The sequence below is a fragment of the Eptesicus fuscus genome, chromosome 17 (assembly GCF_027574615.1).
Source record: "Eptesicus fuscus isolate TK198812 chromosome 17, DD_ASM_mEF_20220401, whole genome shotgun sequence".
NCBI lineage: Eukaryota > Metazoa > Chordata > Mammalia > Chiroptera > Vespertilionidae > Eptesicus > Eptesicus fuscus.
The window spans coordinates 15,241,051-15,265,398 of record NC_072489.1 but is presented as its reverse complement, the minus strand read 5'-3'; the positions used below and the strand labels follow the sequence as shown (position 1 = coordinate 15,265,398).

The window sequence follows — 24,348 nt, the reverse complement described above, 5'->3', positions numbered from 1 at the left end:
ATGCTGCAGTAAACATAAGGATTCACATGTCTTTTCAAATTAGTGTTTTGGGTTTCTTTGAATAAATGCCTAGAAATGGAATTGCTGGGTCCTTCTTTTTCTCTTGTTAACTTTGTTTTAAAGTCTATTTTGTTTGATAAAAATATTACTACCCCCAGCTTTTTTTTTTTTTTTTCATTTGCATGAAATTTCTTTTCCATCCCTTTACTTTCAGTCTGTGTGTCTTTCGATCTGAAATGGGTCTTTTTTTGTTTCAGTTTTATTTTATTGTTTAAAGTATTGCATATAGTATTACATATGTCTCCTTTCCCCCCCACTGAGCTCTCCCCAGCCACCCTCACCCCCCCCCCCCTAGTGTCTATGGTCCATTGGTTATGCTTATATGCATGCATACAAGTCCTTTGGTTGATCTCTTATTCCCACCCCTAACCCCTCCCCTTCCTTCCCACTGAAGTTTGACAGTTTGTTCAATGCTTCTTTGTCTCTGTATCTATTTTTGTTTATCATTTTATAATGTTCATTATAGTCCACAAATGAGTGAGATCATGTGATGTTTATCTTTCTCTGACTGTCTTATTTCGCTTAGCATAATGCTCTCCAGGCCCATCCATGCTGTTGCGAATAATAAGAGTTCTAAAATGGGTCTTTTATAGGCAGCATATATACAGGTCTTGTTTTCTTATCCATTTAGCCACCCTATGTCTTTTGATTGGAGCATTTAATCCCTTTACATCTAAAGTAATGATTGATATGTTAAGTAGTTATTGCCATTTTAATATTTATATTTTTTATCTTTTTTTTTTTCTTCTTCTTAAACAAGCTCCTTTAACATTTCTTGTAATACTGGTTGGGTGGTAATGAACACCTTTAGCTTTTTCTTATCTGGGAAGCTTTTTATCTCTCCTTCAATTCTAAATGATAGCCTGTCTGAGTAGGTTAATTTTGGTTACAGGTCCTTGTTTTTCATCACTTTGAATATTTTGTGCCAATACCTTCTGGCCTGAATGTTTCTGTTGAGAAATCAGCTGACAGTTTGATTGGAGCTCCCTTGTAGGTAACTAACTGTCTTTCTCTTGCTGCTTTTAAGATTCTTTCTCTGTCTTTAATCTTTGCCATTTTAATGATGATGTGTCTTGTTGTGGGCTTCTTTGGGTTCATCTTGTTTGGGATTCTGCACTTTCTGGACTTGTATGTCTATTTCCTTTGCCACGGTAGAAAATTTTTAGTCATTATTTCTTTAAATAGGTTCTCAATCCCTTTCTCTTCTTCTTCTGGTACCCCTATGGTATGAATGTTGTTAGCTTTCATGTTGTCCCAGAGGTTCCTTAAACTATACTCATTTAAAAAATTTTTCCCTTTATTTATTTTTAGAGAGAGAGAAAGGAAGAGGGATAGAGAGCTAGAAATATCAATGAGAGAGAAACATCATTGATTGGCCACCTCCTGCATGCATGCCCCACACTGAGGATTGAGCCCATAACCTGGGCATGTGCCCGACCAGGAATCAAACCAGTGACCTCTTTGTTCATGGGTCAACACTCAACTGCTGAACCACACCAGCTGGGCTCATTTTTAATTTCTTTTTGCTGTTTCAATTGGGTGTTTTTTGCTACTTTGTCTTCCAAATTGCTGATTTGGTTTTCCACTTCATCTAATCTGCTATTGATTCTTTCTAGGGTATTCTTCATTTCAGATATTGTATTCTTCATTTCTGACTGGTTCTTTTTTATGTTTTTCTATGTCCTTTTTGATGTTTACTATCTCTTTGTTTATATTTACAAGGGGTTCATTTATTCTTCCCTTAAGTTCCTTGAATATCCTTATCACCATTGTTTTGAATTCTGTATCTGTTACTTTGCTTTCCTCCATTTTATTTAATTCTTTTTCTGGGGATTTCTCCTGTTTCATTTGGGGCATGTTTCTTTGTCTCCTCATTTTGGCTGTCTCTCTGTATTTGTTTCTGTATATTAGGTAGATCTGCTATGTCTCCCTGTCTTGATGGGGTGGCCTTATGTAGTAGGTAGCCTGTGGGGCTTAGTGATGCAGTCTCCCCAGTCACCTGAACTTGGTGTTCCAGGAACGTTCCTTTTGTGAGTTATGTGAGTCCTCCTACTGTAGTTTAGTCTTAATTGTTGTTGGACTGTCCATGGGTGGGTTGACCCTTAGGCTGGCTGACTGTGAGGATTGACCCCAAACAGTGTTCGTGTTGCTTACCCCATGAAGTGGAATTCACCCCAGGAGGTTCTTGTGCCTGCCAAGATCTCCCTTGGATGTTTGGCTTGTGGAGTTAATTGGGTCATGCTCTGATGCAATCTGAAGCCAGCCATGGGGTATATTGGTTCTGGGGCCTCTTGGGAAGGACTCCGGTGCAGATCAATGTCAGATGCTGCCTGTGACTGACCCTGGGCTATGTGTTAGGATCTACAAAGTGATCCACTATTGGTGACTGCCTCTGCTGGGTCTAGGTGTACATGGGAGGGGCCAACCTATGTACCAAATTTCAGCTTCCCCTGTACTGAACCTGGGTCAGGACAGCAAAGGGCCCAAGGCTCCCCAAGATCCACCTCTACCTGCCAGCTGCCTGTTAGGCTCAGCCTCTGAATAAGTCTCTAGTGAATGTGAGATATATGAGGTGTTCTGAGTGAGTCACCAGATAGGGGCGAGTGGTGGTCACCAGATTGATATAGGTTCAAACTCTACATCAGTGCTGAGTTTGAGGCTACTCAGCAAAAGTCTCAGGTTATACCATGGCCAGCTACCACCCACCTGGGGCCTGTGGACCTTTGGGGTGGGGTGGGGTTCTAGGGAGTTGTTAGGGTGGGGCCAGTAGAGTCCATCAGGTTAAAACAGATTAAGATTTGACATGTGGAAGAAGGGCTTTCCACAGAACCAGTGGCAGTGGCTGGAGCATGTGGAACAAAAATGGCCCTCGCCCAAAAGTCACACAATTCAGTCTCTACCTGCGTGTCTCTAACATCTCCTGAGTCAGCCCAGACCTTCTCAAAAGCCTTCCAAGAAAGACTGCAGCAAGCTGAGATTGGACCCAGCCAGCTTATTCTTCCCCAGGTTGTGAGCTTTGAGAGGTGGGGCCACTGGGAGTCTGGAGGGTGGGTCTAGTGTATGCCCATGGACTGATACCTATTGGAGTGGAGTGCTCGACCCCAGAAAAGGTGGCATCTGGCATTTGTGGGTAAGGTGGGAGAGGGACTCAGCACAGGAATAGTGGCGCATGTCCCCCTATACCTCTTCCCAAAGCCACCTTACTCACTTTCTCTCTGTATGACTCCTGTCCGCTCTGAGCCACCAGCCCTCCGCTGGAAGCCAGGGTGAGTGTCTGTGAATAAGAGTTTGTACACTGGCTCTTTAAAAGGGTGCCTGGATTTTTAGTAGTCTCCCATCTCACTCTGACAGATAGTATCCCCCCTGATTTTCACAACCAGATGTTATATAGGCTCCTCTTTCTGGCACTGGTATTCTAGGCTGGGGCATCCAGTGTGGGATTGAGACCCCTTGCTTCAAGGACCTTTGCAGCTGAGATATCCCTCCTGATTCTCAACTACTGTGCATGGGTGTAGGATCAGCCCTTTTTGCATCGCTGCCCTTCCTACCAGTCTCACTATGGCTTCTTCTGTATACACTGAGTGGCCAGATTATTATGATCTCTGAATGCATAATAATCTGGCCACTCAATGTATATCCTATATAATAAAAAGCTAATATGCAAATTGCCCCCTCGACCAGGAGTTCGACCAGCAGGCAGGCCAGCCAACTGCCCATGTCACCTCCCCCTGGCCAGGCTGGCCGGAACCCACCCATGCACCAATTCATGCTCCGGGCCTATTATACACACACACACACACACACACACACACACACACACACACACACTGAGTGGCATAATAATCTGGCCACTTAGTGTATATACTTAGTTGTAAGACTTCAGTTCAGTTATTCTTTAGTTGGTTATTCAGGTTCATTGTTCTATAATTTAGTTATCATTTCAATTTCGTCCTGGGAGGAGGTGAGTGAAACTTTTACCTCTGCTGCCATCTTGCATCTCCTGTTCTTTTTTTTTTTTTATCTTACTTTTTAATTACAGTTTACATTTAATATTATTTTGTATTAGTTTCAAGTATACAGCATAGTAGTTAGACAATCATGTGCTTTGCAAAGTGGCTCCATATTTCAAGTACCCACTATATTTCCTATTCTGTACTTTACATCCCCATGACTATTTGTGACTACTAACTTGTACTTCTTAATCCTTTCACCTTTTTCACCCAGCCTCCTAACCTTTTCCCCCGCTTTCTGGCAACCATCAATCTATTCTCTGTATCTATGAGTCTATTTCTATTTTGTTTGTTCATTTATTTTGTTCTTCAGATTCTACATATAAGTGAAGTCATATGGTATTTGTCTCCCTCTGACTTTTTCACTTAACACATTACCCTCTGTCACAGATGGTAAGATTCTGTTCTTTTTTATAGCCTCCTGTTTTAAGGATTCTGTTTGGAAGGGGATTGGGAAACTGAGATATTAAATTATTTTGGTTGCTACTTCTTTTTTTCACATTCATTTAATAATGGTTGTTGAAAACTTATTATGTGCTAATCCTATAGGCCTTAGTGATCTTAGTAATCCCTACTATCGTCTCTAAAAATAAAACAAAAATAACCTAACAAAAACCCACTAAGCTCTCATGCTGCCTTATGTGCTAGATACATTGTTTTTTCTTTTTCTTTTTTAAAATATATTTTTATTGTTTTCAGAGAGGAAGGGAGAGGGAGAGAGAAATAAAAACATCAGTGATGAGAGAGAATCATTGATCAGCTGCCTCCTGCACGCCCCCTACTGGGGTTTGAGCCCGCAACCTGGGCATGTGCCCCTGACTGGAATTGAACCTGGGACCCTTCAGTCCGCAGGCTGTCACTCTATCCACTGAGCCAAACCAGTTAGGGCGATACTTTTCTATTCTTATTTTCCTCCCCTCCACCCACCCCTGCTTGTTTTTCATTTGTAGTGTGGTATTTGTCTACTTTCTTAATTCTTGTTATTGTTGAACCTACTTAATAGATGCAATGGCCAGATAATATCCTTTGTTTTGTTTACATTATTGATGGGACATTTTACAAAACCTTTTTCCACTGACACAGTGTGCTTGGTTGAGAAAAAATAGTTGTATGACTTATTGAAATAGAACATGTCACTCATTCTAAAGGTAATCCAAGAACATATATATTTAATTAGAACAGAGGATAAAAAAACATAGTATGCTTAATCAATTTCCCAGGAAATTCAAGGAAACATCATCAAGTTACTTTGCCTTACTTAGAATGGAACCAGAATGTGGACTTTATGAGAGAGCTTGAAGCCTTTACTTTGGGTACTTCACTGACTTTGAAAGACGGCAACTTGAAGGGCCTATACTGGTATATTCAATCAGGGTTCACTTGCAAGAGACAAGATACTCTAGGAGTGCTACTTCGCCATAGTCTGCAAAGGTATTATTAGAGTGTTAGAAGGCCAACATGAAACTATTAGTCTAAGAACACATCATCTCAACGGCAAAAAGTAACCCAATTAAAAAATGGGCAAAGGACTTGAATAGACATTTACCTAAAGAAGCTATACAAATGTCCAATAAACACATGAAAAGATGATTAATATCACTATCATTATGGAAATCAAATCAAAACCATGAGATACCACTTCATACCAATTACTATTACTATTATTAAAACAAAACTAAAGAAAAAATAACAAGGTGAGGATGTTTGGCAAGGATATAGAAAAATTAGACCACTTGTGTACTGCTGATGGGACTATAAAATTGTACAGCTGCTTTGAAAAATGGTATAGTGATTCCTGAAAAAATTAAACAGATTTCCTAAATGACCCAGCAATATCATTTATGGTAATATATCCAAAAGAAGTGAAAGCAGGATTTGAAGTAACCCAAATGCCCATTGATGCATGAATGGGTAAACAAAATGTGACATATACATAAATGTACTATTATTCAGCCTTAAAAAGGGAAGAAATTCTGACACGTGCTACAACATGGATGAACCTTGAAGATATTATGCTAAGGGAAGTAAGCCAGACACAAAAGGACAAATATTATATGATTCTGGTTATTTGAGGTATCTAGAATAGTCAAATTCATAAAGACAGAGAGTAGAGTAATGGTTGCCAGGGGCTGGAGAGGGAACAATGGGAAATTACTGTTTAATGAATATAGAATTTCCATTTGAGCTGATGAAAAGTTCCTAGTAATGGATGGTGGGTAGTTATGGTTGCAAACAATGTGAATGTACTTAATGCCACTGAACTGTACACTTAAACATAGTTAAAGTAGTAAGCTTTCTTATATACAGTTTAGTACAAATAACGTACCATCATATAAGGAAGCCAGTACTGCTCCACAACTGTAACTGATTCCTGACATTTAAAAAATTAGTGACTTATAATGGAAAATTACATGTGTGTGCGCGCACACACACACACACCACCACCACCACCACCACACACACACAGCACTTTCACATTCTGTCTTGTGGATAACCAAAACTTTTGTAAAATGGCCACAACTTCACCTCACTTACTACTTTCCGCATCTCATGTCAGCAAATCTAGTTGGCTGAACCCAATTCACATTTAGAATGCTCCTTGCAAGGGATCCTGGGGAATCATTTTTAGCTTTCAATCTCTGCAGTAGCAGAAAACAACTAGAGAGAGATTGGAAAGACTGCTCCATGCCAATGCATATTTGTCACACACTCTGAGTCAGTGGTGATTCATAGCAGTCACAGGTAATGCTCCTTAAGCCAAGCTGTCAATTCCAGGAGTGGCCAGACTGTCCTGGCCAGTGCTCAGTCACAGAGGTAGGGTGGAGCAAACAAATAACTTCAACAGGCAGGGTAGGAAAAGGGTTTGTTGATAGTCATTATCTCCTTTTGCAATTCTGGACTGATGGTGCTTAGTTTATTAAACCTGACATACAGTACTTAATACTTTTAATATGGGAGACCACAATTTGAGTTATTTATATTATTGTGAAGAGATTTGGGTCACTCTAATGGGATGCACTAAAGGCTCATTGATGAAAGAGTAGTTATACTAATTTTAAGGAATACCAGATTTAAAATTCTTATATTTATGGTAAGCTCTTTTCATTTTATTAAGTATGGAGATAAGAACATCATAAGAAATATATTGAGTGCTTTTACTCTCAGGCTGCTAACATCTCTAATTAGTATTAACTAAATTTGGAAATAAAATAAATAAATTCATTAGTAAATAAAATGTTGATGTGCTAAAAATTGAATTTTTAAAATCGTTTTAAAAATTTTCTAACCATGGTCCACCCAAAAGATAATATATCTTTTGTTTCATTTTGTACAGAACAATTAGCTGCTTTTCTTTATCTGTTATCTATGACTTGGAACTAAGTTTGATTAATGATTCTGCCTGAATGCACATTTCTCTTAGTGCTTTGATAATACAGTACTGGCCTTTTATAATTAAGTAATTTCTTAATTGCTTATATTTCAGAATAAACTTTAAAAATTTTTATCTCACATTGAAATATTTCCTTTATACATACCAATTAACATTTTGGACAGGTAGCAAGCTTTGCATGCATTATTTTAAAATGTGTGTCAAGTTTTAATGACGTACTTGGGAGTTTAGTTGTCTAAATAACACCTCAGATTCTTTGATACAGTTTTCCACTTGCAGAAAGCTAATCTAAGGTACTACAGTACTATTTGTAATAGTAATAAAATTGTAAATAATTGCTAACAATGAGAGACAAATTTTATTATTGTATAGCCATACAATGGAATGCCCTTTTCAGAGGATAATTTAATACCATTAGATAGGACTCAGACAGTAATGTTAAGCTAAATGACACAGATTATTTATGGTATGATTTCTAATTCTAAAACATTCTATAAGAATGTATATATAACAAATTACAAGCAATAGTTCTCTGGGAGGTGATTTTAAAAATATTTTAAATGTTCTTCAATGAATATGTATTGCTTCAATGTATTTTTTCTTTTTATTATGGAAATACACTAAAAGATTTAAACAATGCAGGAATTTGCAGACTAAAACCATAAAAGTCCTTTAGTCCCCTATGCAGACAAATGAAATTCAATTTATCAGCTTTCTCTTTGATAGATTTTGCTTTTGGTATCATGTAAGAAATCTTTACCTAACCTAAGGTCAGAAAGATTTTCCCCTATGTTTTCTTCTAGAAGCTTTCTATTTTTAGGTTTTTACATTAAGTCTGTGATCTATTTTAAGTTAGTTTTTATATGTGGTGAGAGGTATATATTGATGCTTTTAACATATGGATATCCATTTGTTCCAGTACCATTTGATGAAAAGAATATTCTTTCTCCACTGAATTGCCTTTGCACATTTGTAGAAAATGAGATATCCATGTAGGTCCATTTCTAGATTCTCTATTGTGTTCTATTGATTTGTTCATCTTTGTGCCAATACTACTTTATCTTGATTAGGGTAGTGTGATAGAATTCTAAAGTACCTCCAATGACCTTTGTATAATGGGAGGAGCCTATAAATGTGATGAGCTGTCACTCCTGTGATTAGATTATGTTATCTACCATAGTTGACTAAGAAAGGGAGGTTGTCCTCACTGGGCCTGACCTAATCAAGCAGCCCTAAGAAAGGACTGGGCTTTTCCTGGAGAGATTCCAAGCACAAGGGGAATTTAACACACATGTGTCACAAAAAGACAGTTTTGGTCAACAATAGATCACATATGCAACTGTGGTGCTATCTATGCTAATAATAGCCTAGGTGGCATCACGCCTGCACTCCGTCACAAAATGGCTGTGTGCATGGTGGAGGCAGGGCCTAGTGGCCGCTCTGCGTGGTGAGGCCTGGGGGTCTCGAGGCTCTGTGGGGCACGGAGGAGGCTGGTCCAGGTGGAGGCGGGTCCGGGAAGAGGAGGCGGGTCGCAGAAGGGGGAGGACAGTTGGGGGCGATCAGGCCCTGACAGGGGAGGGCAGTTGTGGGCAATTAGGCCAGCAGGAGAGGGCAGTTGGGGGCAATCAGGCCCTGGCAGGGGAGGGCAGTTGTGGGCAATCAGGCTGGCAGGGGAGGGCAGTTGTGGGTGATCAGGCCAGCAGGGGAGGGCAGTTGCAGGCCAGCGGTTAGGAGCCAGCAGTCCCGGATTGTGAGAGGGATGTCTAACTGCCGGTTGGGATCGGGCCTAAACTGGCAGTCAGGCATCCCCCAAGGGGTCCCAGATTGGAGAGGGTGCAGGCCAGGCTGAGGGACACCCCCCATAAGATTATAATGGAGCTGAAAAATTCTTATTGCCTAGTGACATTATAGCTGTCAAAACGCTGTAGCGCAACACATTACTCACATGTTTGTTGTGATGCTGATGTAAGCAAGCCCACTTTGCTGCCAGTCATACAAAAGAATAGCACATGCGTCTAGGCCAGTTAGAGTGCAGGCCTGAACTGAAGGGTTGGGTTCCTTCCAGGTCAAGGGCATGTACATGGGTTGCAGGTTCAATACCTGGCCCCAGTCAGGAACATGTGGGAGGCAACCAATTGATGTGTATCTCTCACATCTCTCTCTCTCTCTCTCTCTCTCTCTCTCTCTCTCTCTCTCTCTCTCTCTCCCTCTCTCTCTCCCTCTCTCTCTCTCTCTTCCTCCCTCACTCCCTCTCTCTCTCTCTCCCCTTCTCTCCCTCTCTCCCCCCTCCCTTCTACTTCTACTCTCTAAAAAACAAAAAATCATAATAATGGAAAAAAAATATCCTTCAGTGAGGATTAACAAAAAAAAAGTATAACACGATTATGTGCAGTACCTAATACTTGATAATAAACAGCTGTATTACTGGGTTTATGTATTGACTATGCTTGGCTATACAATAATTGTTATTTTAGAGTGTATTCTTTATACTTAAAAAAAAAAGTTTGCTGCAAAACAGTATGCCATGCTACACCAGCAGCAGCCTTATATATCTCATGTTTACATCTGATTGCATCATTTTCTTTTATGTTTTATTTAATCTTGTTCTTTTGTTTTTAACCTCGCCCAAGGATATGTTTTGCATTGATTTTAGAGAGAGAGAAACATCAATATGAAAGAGAAACATTGATCAGTTGCCTCCAGTATGCTCCCCAACCAGGGGTCGAACCTGCAACCTAGGTTTGTGCTTTGATTGGGAATTGAACCCACAACCTTCTGTTGTATGGGACAATGCTCCAACCAACTGAGCCAGCCATTCAGGGCTAATCTCATGTTGTTTTATAAATGTAACTAGAAGCCCGTTGCACGAAGATTCGTGCAATAGACCTTCATTTACCTGGCTGCCTGCACCAGTTTTCTGCCTGCACCAGTTTTCCGCCTGCACCAGTTTTCCGCCGGCACCGGGGACCCAGGAGGTGGCGGCGGTGCCGCCAGCCGCGATCTGGGCGCCTCCCGCTGGCCCGGGTCCGTCAGCAGCCATCGATCCGAGCCGCGGGAGGCGAGGGGTGGGACTCAGCGAGACCTGCCCCGTGCCTCCCGCCGGCCTGGGTCCGTCAGCGGCTCAGCGATCGGAGCGGCAGGAGGCCCCGTGCCTCCCGTCAGCCACTCAGCGATGGGAGCGGCGGGAGGCCCTGCATCTCCCGCCGGCCCGGGTCCTTCAGTGGCTCAGCGGCTCAGCAATCAGAGTGGCTCAGCGAGTCCCACCCCGCGCCTCCCGCGGGCCTGGGTCCCTTAGCGGCTCAGCTATGGGGGGCAGGGCAGCGTGTGGGGGCCGCCATCTTTACTGGGTTAATTTGCATAGTGCCCTGATTGGCTGTGGGCATAGCGAAGGTACAGTCAATGAGCATATTACTCTTTTATTAGGTGGGATGTGGCCTAAGTGTACAATGTTTATAAAGTCTACAGTATAGTACGGTAATGTCCTAGGCCTTCATATTCACTCACTCACTGACTCACCCAGAGCAACTTCCAGTCCTTTGGCCTCCATTCATATTAAGTGCCCTATACAGATGTCCCCTTTTTTATCTTTTATACCATATTTTATTACACCTTTTCTATGTTTAGATACACAAACACATACCATTGTATTGCAGTTGCCTAAAGTATTCAGTACAGGATTGTAGCTGTGGAACTGTAGGGTGTACCATATAACATAGATGTGTAGTAGGCTGTACCATCTGGGTTTTTGTAAGTGCACGCTGATGTTTACACAACAACAAAATTGCTTAATGATGTATTTCTCAGAATTTATCCTGTCATTAAATGGTACATGACTGTAAATTTATCAATATCTACAAAAAAGCCCTTTGGGATTTTGATTGGATTTGCAGTGAATCTATAGGCCAGATTTGGGAAGAATTGACATCTTAACAATATTGACTCTTTTGACCCACCCATCTCTCATGATATAGATCTTTAATTTCTCTTAGCTGTGTTTTATAGTTTTTAGTATACAGGTCTTTCCCATGTTTGGTCAGATTTATCCTTGGGTATTTCATATTTTTGATACTATTATAAATGGTATTCTATATAATAAAAGGCTAATATGCAAATTGACCAAATGGCAGAATAACTGGTTGCTATGATGTGCACTGACCACCAGGGGGCAGACACTTAATGCAGGAGCTGCCCCCTGGTGGTCAGTGTGCTCCCACAGGGGGAGCGCCGCTCAGCCAGAAGCCGGGCTCAAGGCTGGCAAGCACAGCAACGGTCGTGGGAGCCTCTCCTGCCTCTGCAGCAGCACTAAGGATGTCCGACTGATGGCTTAGGCCTGCTCCCCCTGTGAGTTGGACATCCCCTGAGGGCTCCTGAACTGCAAGAGGGCGCAGGCCGGGCTGAGGGACCCCCCCCCAACCAAGTGCACGAATTTCTTGCACAGGGCCTCTAGTTGTTTTATAAATTTCAATTTTTGATTGTTTATTGCTAGTATACTATAGAAATACAGTTGATTTTTATATGTTGATCTTATATCAAACAATCTTACTAAACTAACTTATTCAAATAACGTTTTTGTTTAGATTTCATTGACTATCCTTTATAATAAAAGCCTAATATGCTAAGTGTCCAGTCGTCCGGTCAGTCATTCAACCAATCAAAGCATAATATGCTAATGATATGCTAAGGCCACTCAACTGCTCACTATGACGTTCACTGACCACCGGGGGCAGTCGCTCTGACTGGTAGGTTAGCTTGCTGCTGGGGTCTGGCCGATCAGGACTGAGTGAGATGAGCCAGACATGCCCTGGAGCTCTCCCGCAGTCCCTCCCTGGCTGGCCAATCTCCTGCATCCCTCCTCGACTCTGATTGTGCACTGGTGGGGTCCCTCGGCCTGGCCTGCACCCTCTTGCAATCTAGGCTGAGGGACTCCCCTCTCCCCCTGAGCACACGAATTTCATTCACCAGGCCTCTAGTTCTTCATAAATGATCATAGTGTCTGCAAATACAGTTTTACTTCTTCCTTTTTAATCTATATGTCTTTTATTTCTTCTTGCTTTATTCTACTGCCTAGAACATCCAGCACTTATAGAAATGGTGAGAGCAGAAAATCTTACCATATTTCTGATATTAGAGGGGAAATATTCAGTCTTTCATAACTAAGTATGATGTTAGCTGTAAGTCTTTCAAAGATACTTTTATGAAGTTGATGAAGTTTTTCTCTATTCCTAGATTACTGAGAGTTTTTATCAGGAATTAATACTTGATTTTGTCAAATACTTTTTTGTGTGTCTTTTGAGAGGATCATGTGTTTTCCCAATTTTAGCTTTTGAATTGTAATTTTCAAATGTTACATTAATTTTTCATTTATGAGATAAATACCACTTGGTTATGATGTATTATCCTTTTTAAATATTGTTGGATTTGATTTGCTGAGTATGTTCTTGAGGGGCTATCAGGCTATAGTTTTATTGTAATCTTTGTCTGGTTTTGATATCAAGGTAATATGGCCTCATGGAATTAATTTAGATATATTCCCTCCTTTTCTGAAAGAAGGTTATTTTAATAGTCCATTTCTCTCAACTTATGTACTATTATTGACATGTATTGTACTTATGTCTTTACTAGTACTGCTATTTCTAGAGTTCTTTAGTGCTTTGTCTATATTCCTGTTTTCACATGGTAGCATTTTTGTTCGGCCTGAAGGACTTTCTTATAACATTTCTGATAGGATAGGTCTGTTAAACCTTCTAGAATGAAATGATTCGACTTTTGTGTGTCTAAAAAAATATTTATATTTCCTCTGTTTTTGAATGATATTCACTGGGCATAGGAAACCATTGACTGCTTTATTTCTTTTAGTGATTTAAAGACATTGTTTCACAGTCTTCTAGCTTGCATTGTTCCCTTTGAAAAATCTGCTATCATTTGTGTCTTTGTTCCTATATACGTAATGTGTCTATTTTCTCTTTTTTGCCTTTAAGATTTTCTCATTGTCACTGGTTTGGGGCAATTTGATTTTGATATGCCTTGATTAGTTTACTTTGTATTTATGTTTGGAGTTTATTAAACTTTTTAGATATGTGTATTTATGGTTTTCACTAGGTTTTCACTTAAATTTGGCAAATGTTTGGCCATTGTTACTTCAAATATTTTTCTGTCCTCTCCTTATCCTTTGGGGACTACAGTTATACCTCTTTAGGCTGTTTGAAGTTGTCCCACCTCTCACTGATGTTCTTTTCATTTTTTAACCATTTTTAAGTTCAGTGGCATTAAGTACATTCACATGGTTGTGCAACTATCACCACCATCCTGTTCTAGAACTTTTTCATCGTCCCAAATGGAAACTCTGTACCCATTATTTAATAACTCCTTATTGTTTCCTATGCCCAGTCCCTAGAAACCACCATTCTACTTCCTGTGTCTATGAATTTGACTGCTCTAGGTATCTCATGTAAGTGGAATCATACAATATTTGTCTTTTAGTCTCTGGCTTGTTTAAATTAGCTCACTGTCTTCAAAGTTCCTTTTAAAGGCAGAATAATAGTATCTTCATTTTTCAAAAGTCTTTTTGCACTGGCCAGTGTGGCTCATGTGGGCATCATCCTGTGCCCCAGGAGGTTGCTGGTTCGATTCCTAGTTAAGGGCACATGCCCAGATTTCAGGCTCTTACATCGATGTTTCTATCTCCTTCTCCCTCTCTAAAAATCAAACTTTTTTTTTTTTAGTCTCTTTTCTTCTTGTGTTTCATTTTGAACTGTTGTTATGTCTTCAGGTTTATTATTTTTATCTTTTGCAATGTCTAATCAGGTATTAACCCTATTACATGTGTTTTTCATTACATATATTGTCATTTAATCTGCAGAATTTTGAGTTGGATCGTTTTATGTGTCCATGTCATTATTTAACCTTTTGAATATATATAATACACTTTTTCCTAACAGTTAATTTCCTTGTCTGCTAACTCTGTTATCTGGGTCAACTGATTGATTTTCTATTCATTATAGATAAATTTTTCTACTTTATTACATGCCTGATCATCTTTGATTGAATACCAGACATTATGAATTTCAGTATACTTTTTTTAAAAATATATTTTATTGAGTTTTTACAGAGAGGAAGGGAGAGGGATAGAGAGTTAGAAACATCGATGAGAGAGAAACATCAACCAGCTGCCTCCTGCACAGCCCCTACTGGGGATGTGCCCGCAACCAATGTACATGCCCTTGACCGGAATCGAACCTGGGACCTTTCAGTCCGCAGGCCGACATTCTATCCACTGAGCCAAACCGGTTTCGGCAAATTTCAGTATACTTTTACTGATTTCAGAGAGGTAGGGAGAGGGATAGAGAGAGATAGAAACATCAATGATGAGAAAGAATCATTGATTGGCTGCCTCCTGCATGCTCCCTACTGGGCATCGAGCCTGCAACCCGGGCACGTGCCCTGACCAGGAATCAAACTGACCTCTTGATTCATAGGTCAATGCTCAACCACTGAGCCACATCTGCCGGGCCTGAATACTTTTCTATTTCTACTAATATTCCTGAGCTTTGCTGTGGAATATAGTTTAATTACTTAAAAACAATTTGATCCTTTTGGGTCTTGATTTTCAGATTTGTTCAACTGGACCAGAGATGTGGGGAGTCCAGGGCATGGTTTCTTAATATCAACACTATAACATTTTGGGCCAGATAATTCTTTGTTGTGAGGGGCTGTTCTGTGCATTGCAGAAGGTTTAACAGCATCCCTAACTAGCCTCTTTAGGTGACCCCCAGTTGTGACAACCACATGTCTCCAGAAATTGCCGTATGTTTTTACAAAATCTGTCCTCCTCCGTTAAAAATTACTGCTTTAGGATTAATTTTGCCTCAGTACTCTGACAAGATCTTCCTGTATAATCTACCCAGTGTTCCATGAATCATGAGATACTGTTTTTCAGTCTGGTTGTTTGTAATAGGCACTGTTATTGGCATTGGGTAAGTACTGGGCACTGTTCCCTCTAATGTTTTGGATGGTTGTTTTTTTCAGTCTTGTTTTATTTCGTCACATACATGCACTGATCAGCATTCAACTTCACATTCAAGGGAGACTCTCTGCAGATCTCTGGAATCCCATCTTAATCTGTTTGGGCTGCTATAACAAAAATACCAGGGGTTGCTTAAACAACACATTTATTTCCCATAGCTCTGGAGGCTGAATCCAAGATCAAAGTGCCAGCAGATTTTGTGTCTAGTGAAGTCCCACTTCCTGGCTAATAAATGGTCCTCTTCTAACTGTATTTACAGGGCAGAAGGGATGAGAGAACTCTCTGGGGTATCTCTTACTAGTACAAGGGCACTAATTCCATTCATGAGGATTCTGCCCTTATGACCTAATTACCTCCTAATACCATCCCACTGGGGGTTATGAATTTTTGGGGGGGACACAGACTTATTTAGTCCATAACAAATTCTCTGTGCATCTTTCTGCTCTCCAGTATTCTATCCCATGAACACTAGCCACCTTGATCTCTTCAGACTCTCAGCTCTATCTCCTCAACTTTGTAAGTCTGCCAGGCCTCATCCAGTTTCTGTCCGGTGCCACTCTGTCTAAAAACACTCAAGGCAGTAAGCTGGGGCAGTAGGGATCACCTCGTTAGTTCCTGTCTCTTGGGGATCTCTTTTGTCATCTGACGCCCACTGTCTTGAAACTGTTTCCCCTACCTCATATATTTTGTCTGCTTTTTGGTTCTTTCAGGTGGGAGGTTAAATCTGGTCCCTCTTAGTCAGAAACAGAAATCCCTTTAACTGATAATTGATTCGTATTAATTATTGGTTAAAGCTGAAAGTGTTCTTAAACATTTACTAACCTCATTTCTTCATTTTATGGATTTGTCTGAAATCTATAGCAGTCATATCTTCCTTTAAAGCCTCCCGTTTCCTGTAGCTCTTTTAGCACAACATAAATATTAAATTGGTCCTAAGCCTTCTATCATCTTTTAATATACCTCTTCAATGCAGGTGTTCACAGTGTTAGCTAAATATGGGCCCCTAACTATATGTAGAGCATACAATTAAAGGACATGCCCCAACCTGATGAAGCACAACAGTGGAATGCGTCATGTTTTTAGGGCTTTGCCACAGCAGGCTCACAGACTTCCAGGAGGCTTCCTTGTATGATAACTCAAATTTTCTAGTAGCTAACACACCACCACCATCAAAGCTTGGTCTGTTAGCCTGATTGAGGGTCTGAAGAACTGGTGATGTAAGGAAGAAAAAACAATGAAAAAGAAGGTCATTTTGAGCAGTTTATGATACAGAACTATACTGAAAAATAATGCTACAAGGATGGGAGTGACTTGGAACCCATTGATGGTAAGCTGTTGGAAAGAGGGGAAAGGTAGCAAAATAGAAATAAAATAACAGAAGTCAATCCTTGTTTTGTGGAATGAGCTTCTCAAATTTGCTGCATTGTAACTGCTGCAGAAATTGTAGCATGTGCTTGTTGGATTTTCAAGGATGAAGTAATTTATTCAGAGCGATTGGGGAAAAGATATGTATGTACCTTAGTGGGTAGGATGAAACCATCTGGCTATGTATATAAATAAAACATAGTGAAATCATACGTTAATGGAATATTATGTATATTTATGTATTCAGTGATATGCATCAATGTGTATAAATTCCATGTGTTAAAGTGAATAAATCATAATTCTTTGGCCTTTGGAACAGGTGATTATAAGCTAAGATAAAAGAGTTGAGAAAGAGTATTTCGTAGCTCTCCAGTATATAAGAATTAGACAGCCTTTTTAAATGTGCAGATAACTTATGGGTGGATATGCTGTTAATTTTCTAAGGCTGAAAAGCTATTGTGTATTGATAATATTAAAATCTCTGTTTGGAAACAAAATATGATTTAAGACTTCCAAAAACTAGGATTGCTTTTTAGTAATTAAGAAGTAAATATTTAATGAGAGTATTTCTTGTTGGCTGAATATTTTTGATGGTGTAAGTGGTGCTCATGTAGTTAAGTATCTGCCTTTTTCAAGTGATTATGTCAAGAGTGTGTGTGGGTAGGGAGAGAATTCAGAACAGTAGCAGCTTTTTACTGTCCTCAGCATAAGGAAGCATAGAAGCTGTTTCATAGCCAAAAATGCATGTTCTAAGGGAATGGTAAACACCAAAATCAGGAATTATTTATTACATCTGGGAGTAGAGGAAGGGGATGCCATCAGGAAAGGACATTTACTTGTATTTATATTTTGTTTTGTTTGAAAGCAAACTTTTTAAATAAAATTTAACATGTTTAAAAAAACACAAAAAAAATGTAGAGAAAAATGTAGCTCATAAATATATATAGCTTGATGAATTTTCACAAAGTGAACATATCTGTAAACTAATACTCATATTAAGAAACAGAACATTTGTATTGGATCTGGGTAGTGGGCACATGGGTGTTTGTTGTATCATTCTTTATTCTTTATTAAGTAATTTAAAGTTTGCCTAATATGTTTTATAAAAATCATCTCAGAAGGAAATACGGTTTTGAGAGATCTGGAAAATGTCAGAAAACCACAGGCCTTAGTAGTTGAGAAAGTATTTTAGGGAAATAGGTTTTTCCCAGGTAGGCCTTTGTCTCCCGTGTACCTGATAAAGTTTATAAACCTGATATTGGTCCAAGTTACTGGCAGTTTTAAAATGGAAAAAGAACATAAACAGTGCTATGTGGGATCAACGTAATAAAAATTATTTGTACTTTGTGGAATAATACATTCTTAACCATTTATAATTTGCAATATAAAGTTTAGGTCCTGCCCTGACTGGTTTGGCCCAGTAGATAGAGCGTCGGCCTGCGTACTGAAAGGTCCCAGGTTCGATTCCGGTCAAGGGCATGTACCTTGGTTGTGGGCACATCCCCAGTGGGAAGTGTGCAGGAGGCAGCTGATCGATGTTTCTCTCTCATCGATGTTTCTAACTCTCTATTCCTCTCCCTTCCTCTCTGTAAAAAATCAATAAAATATATTTTTTTAAAAATAAAATAAAGTTTGGGTCCTCAAATTTATGGATTTGTTGAAATGACAGTTTTGGTTTAAAATTTTTATCACTAAAATCTCGATAGCTTAAGAAGGAAATTCCTTATTCAGTTTTATAATGGAATATTGAAAGTATAGAAAAAACTGAGCTAATAAGATATTTATAAATATTTATATCTAGTTTAAAAGCTATATATCTGTTATAGAAATTGTTATTTGTATAGTACATAGAAATATGCTTAATCTAAGGCAGTGGTTCTCAACCTTTCTAATGCCACGACCCTTTAATACAGTACCTCATGTTGTGGTGACCCCCAACCATAAAATTATTTTCGTTGCTACTTCATAACTGTAATTTTGCTACTGTTATGAATCGTAATGTAAATATCTGTGTCTTAGGCGACCCTGCTAGTGGTTCTCAACCTGTGGGTCGTGACCCACAGGTTGAGAGCCGCTGCTGTAGAGCCTAAGACCATTGGAAAACACAGATCAAATCAAAGTTGATTTGATTCTTGGAATCCTCTACTCTACTGTTGAATCCCTGTATGTTGTTCTTTATTTCAGTCAGTGTGTGCTTAATTTCTGACTGGTCCTTTTTCATTTTTTGACATTCTCACTAAGATCCTGACAAGTCCCACTAAGTCCCTTCGAGGTCTCAAGAAGATTCTTGAGTAACATTATAACTGTGGTTTTGAAATCTATATCCAATAGTTTGCTTTCTTCCATTACTTTCATTTGTGACATGTTTCTTTGTGTCTGCATTTTGGCTGCTTCCCTGTGTTTGTTTCTATGTATTAGGTAGAGCTGCTATGTCTCCTTAATTTGGTAGAGTGGCCTTGTGTAGTAGGTGTCCTATAGGGCCCAGTGGCTTAGCCTCCCTCACCTGAGCTGAGCACTCTAGGTGTACCCTTTTGTGGGCAGTATGCACAGTCTTATTACAGTTGAGTCTTGATTGCTATTGGTATCACTGGGAGGAATTGACCTCCAGGCCAATTGGCTATGGGGACCAGCTGCAACTACAGTGGGAGAGCTGCTGTGCAGGAGACACCCCTATGGAGCAGGACTTGCTTCAGTGGGGCTTTGGTGCTTACTGAATCGGCCCCTCAGTGTGTCACTTATGGATGTGTAGAGTTGTAATCTGGTATGGTCTGATGCTGACCACTGGGTGCACTGGCTTTTGGGTCTCCAGGGAGATGCAAAGTCAGCCACTGCCTGGGGCCACCCAGTAGGAACTACAGAGAGATCTGAAGATTCCTCCTCTTTGTATCTGGTTTGGAAGTGCCCAGGCGAGGCCCAGCTGTGAAGCAAGGCAGACTGGTGCTAGTGCCAGGTCTTGGGCTTCTTATTGATAGATTTGGGGCTTCCTGACCCAGCTGTAGCTTGTTTGAGAGATTTTAGCGAAGTCTGAAGCCTGAGCAAGGACAGGTCATTCATATGTAAAAGCGGCTGCACACAGGTTGGGTGGGGGTTGCAAATTGGATGGGGTAGGGCCTCAGGGAATCACCAGGGCAGAGTAAACAGAAATGGCTGCCAGTCAGCCCTCCTACCGAGGGCTGTACTAATGCCAGGCAGTCCAATTCCTCCTCATATGTGTCTGTGTCCCCCAGAGCCTTGCCCTGATGCTGGAGCTCAGAGGAAGCGGGGCTTTCTAAGTTCAGTTTGTGCACTGGCCCTTTAAGAGGAGCAGCTGGGTCTCTAGCAGTCTCCATATTACTGAGCACCAATCCCTGCTGGTTTTTGCAGCCTATAGTTATGGGGACTCATTTTTGTAGCACTGGGAGCCAGGGCTGGGGGTCTGCTGTGGGGCTGGGCCCCTTGCTCCTCATGGGCCTCCACAGAGATTATCTTTCTCCTGATTAAAAAGTGGCACATGTGAGTGCTCATCCAGCCCCGTCTTCGACTCTGCCCCTCCTACCAGTCTCAATGTGTTTTCTTCTTTTCTTCTCTGATTGTAGGACTTCCATTCAGCCAGCCTTCAGGGCATTCTGGATGATAGTTGTTCTGTATTTTAGTTGTAATTTTAATGTAGTTGTAGGAGGCAGCAAGTGCAGGTGTTTACCTACACTGCCATCTCGGTTCTCCTGTGGTGTTCTGTTTTGTTTTTAAATATATTTTTATTGATTTCAGAGGAAGGGAGAGGGAGAGAGGGAGAGAAACATCAATGATAAGAGAGAATCATTGATTGGCTGCCTCCTGCATGCCCCCTACTGGGGATTGAGCCTACAACACGGGCATGTGCCCTGACTGGGAATCAAACCCTGACCTCTTGGTTCATAGGTGATGCTCAACCACTGAGTCACACTGGCTGGGGGTTTTCTTTAATGTGGTGTGTGTGGTTTTTTGTTTGTTTGTTTGTTTGTTTGTTTGTTTTTGGAAGAGGGGGAAATACTTATTCCATGAACATGAAGATTTCTGAAATTTATTTTTTACATATAATAAATCTTGACATCTCATTTTATGAAAAGTATTAAAATGGGATTTTTCTCCATTGCTTTCAATAGTAGGCTTTATATAATTAAGTTATGGCAGCTATGGTGTGGAAAAGCCATTTATAAAATAAGTTTTTGTAAAAATGTTTGGTCATTAGCCTCCTTTATGCTAATGAGGTTATATGCATAAAATTATTAGAATTTTGACCTATTGAAAACCACTCATTATTGAATACTAGAGGCCCAGGGCATGATAATTCATGCACTGGAGGGGGCGTCCCTCAACCCGGCCGGCCCCCTCTCATAGTCCGTGAGTCCTCAGGGGCAGGAGGCGACCCAGCGATCAGGGGAAGGTGACACCCCCATCACACCTCTGCTGCTGCCACTGCCAGCAACACAAGCTTTAGCAGGCCCTGGTTACCTGAGCCTTGAGCGGCACTGGGCGGGTTGGGCAGCCTCCATCCAAGGCTTGCCTGTGCCCCAGGCCGGCCTTGGGCAGCTGGGTGGCTGAGGGGACTGGGGGACTCCGGAGGCAGGCGCCCCGTTGGGGTTGAGGGGACTGGGCGCTGCCATCTTGTGGCTGTGGGCACCACCATCTTTGAGGGTGGGGCATTCAATTAACATATTGTCTTATTGGCTGTGGGCGCCGCCATCTTTGAGGGCAGGACAGTCAATTAGCATATTCCCTCCTTATTGGCTGTGGGCATCTTTGCGACAGCGTGAGGGTCAATTAGCATATTGCCTCTTTATTAGATAGGCTTTGTTTCTTCATTCTAGAAGCCAATAGGGCAGTATAGGTAAATTACCGTTTCTGGTATGTTTATGTGTATTTGGTCTTCAAAGGAGTTGCTAAGCACACTGAAGTTTTTGTTTTGTTTTTCTGTTTTCCCTTGACAGACAGTTGAGGAGGAAATGGCTGGTCCTAATCAACTCTGCATTCGCCGCTGGACAACCAAGCATGTGGCTGTTTGGCTGAAGGATGAAGGCTTCTTTGAATATGTGGACATATTATGCAATAAGCACCGACTTGATGGAATCACATTGCTAACATTGACTGAATATGATCTCCGGTCTCCTCCTCTGGAAATCAAAGTCTTAGGGGACATTAAAAGATTAATGCTTTCCGTCCGGAAATTGCAGAAAATACATATTGATGTTTTAGAAGAGATGGGATACAACAGTGACAGTCCTATGAGTTCCATGACCCCTTTCATCAGTGCTCTTCAGAGTGCAGAGTGGCTCTGTAATGGGGAGCCTTCACATGACTGTGATGGACCCATCATTGATTTGAATTCTGATCAGTACCAATACATGAATGGTAAAAACAAACATTCTGTTCGAAGATTGGACCCAGAGTACTGGAAGACCATATTGAGTTGTATATATGTTTTTATAGTATTCGGATTTACATCTTTCATTATGGTTATAGTCCATGAGCGAGTGCCTGACATGCAGACCTACCCACCACTCCCAGATATTTTCTTAGATAGGTAAGTTTTGTTTCTAGTTGCCAAATTTGTAGAAGATTGCTATAACAGCAATGATAAAAACATATTTATAATAACTGTTATTGTTCTTTTGATTGATATATACTTTTCATTTGCTTTATCTGATAATATAGAACAATATGCTTTGAAATAGCCTTTTTCTCTTAGAGTAAACCAGACCTTAACCCTAGGTGAGTGGGAGAGACCACTATTTAATTTATTTTTCTGGAACTATATTATAGATCCCTGGGCACTTCAGATTTTAAAGGGGTTTCCCAGAAGTTTGTAATAAATGAGATTTGGTTACTTTTTAAAAAAAAATGATGATCAGGATTCTGCTTTTCCAAAAATATGGAGAGCTCTCCTCTATCACCAAATAAATTGGGATTATCACAAATAGTACAAACTGATTCATTGATAGTATTCTGTTGTTTTTATGAAATTCCAAATAAATAAAAATATGTAGTGTGTGTGTGTGTGTGTGTGTGTGTGTGTGTGTGTATATATACACACACACACACACACACACACACATATACATGTATATGTGTGTGTATATGAAAAATAAGACTAGAACAAACCTCAAAACTGTTGGTTTTTATATTTGTGATTTTTATTTTTAAACTAAGGGGGTCCACACATCTATATTTTTATTTTTATTGTTTTTAAAGATTTTTAAATTAATTTTTAGAGAGAGAGGATGACGAGAGAGAGAGAGAGAGAGAGAGAGAGAGAGAGAAACATCAATGTGAGAGCAACACATCGATAGACTTCCTCTTGCATGCCCCCTACTGGGGATTGAGCCCGCAACCCAGGCATGTGCCCCGATTGGGAATTGAACCGGCAATCTTTTGGTGCATAGGACAATGCCCAACCAAGTCACACCAGCCAGGGCTATATTTGTGATTTTTTAAAAAGTATTTTAAAAGTTTGTAGTGCTTTCTTGTTTATTTTTATAAAATGTTTTGCCCTTCTGAAGGTGCCTAATAATTCATGTTTTTTAATCAACTGTATTAAAATGTCCACTTTGATGGCAGAATGACATATATATCTATATTTAGTCCCCTCTCTAACCCCTACTAAAAGCATAGTGTAGAGGTTTTTAATGTTTGTTTGCTTTAAGTTGTACACCCATAAGAATGGGTCAGATAAAAGAGGAGAAAACAGTCATACATTTTTGGAAGTTTGAAAGCAAATGAGTGGCAACTAGCAAACCTAAAATAACCTAATTGTGAAACAAGTAGTCAAGAAAACTAAGAACCAACCCAATCTATGTTTCAGATTTCTCAAAGCTCTGGATATTGGAGGTGAAAGAGTGGTGGGTACTAAAATAAGAATTGAGTGGAAGCTGTTCAAGAATCTTGTTAGGTCCCTATATCTCTTTCCCTATTCTATACAGTTTTCCCAGCTGAAAAGGAAGACCCCCAAGGAAGTAAGGAAGAAAGCATGTGGCTATCTGGAAATGAGTATGCTAAGCAGAGGAAACAGCAACATGCAAAAATCTGAAATTGGTGGTGTGGCTTTAGCATGTGTAAGGAACAGCAAGTGAGAGATGGGAGAATAGTTGCAGATGAGGTCCAAGAGGAGACAGGAATCCAGATTGTGCAGGGACCAGTTGTAAGAGCTTCAGCTTTCATTTGAGTGAAAGGGAAGCCATTGGGAAGTATTTAGAAGTATTTAGAGTGAACTAACTTCCATTTTAAAAGGTCCTTCTAATTGTTGTATTAAGAATAACCTGGGGGACTGGGAGTAAGAAAGCAGGGATTAGGTAAATTACTGAATTCATCTAGATAAAGATGAGGTGGATTGGATGAAGATAGTAGTGGTAGAGATGGTGTGAAAGAGTCAATCTCTCTCTTTCTAAATATACAGTATATAGAAGGTATAACCAACAGAAATTGCTGATGAATTTCATGTCAAGTATGAGTGGAAGAGAGAAGCCCTAGCTGGTTTGGCTCAGTGG

At 40.3% G+C, this 24,348-nt stretch overlaps 1 protein-coding gene across 3 annotated transcripts in view; it reads left to right on the top strand.

Moving 5' to 3' along the window:
- SAMD8 (sterile alpha motif domain containing 8) overlaps positions 1-24,348 on the top strand; it is a 63,682-nt gene that overhangs the window by 17,201 nt on the left and 22,133 nt on the right. For 2 of the 3 annotated variants that reach the window (XM_008145344.3, XM_054728758.1), the window contains one exon: positions 21,796-22,388. In XM_008145344.3, the coding sequence (XP_008143566.2) occupies positions 21,796-22,388 (593 nt within the window). Of the gene's footprint in view, positions 1-16,594; positions 16,812-21,795; positions 22,389-24,348 lie in introns of those variants that run through there. The other variant, XM_028151247.2, reaches the window with a different exon arrangement.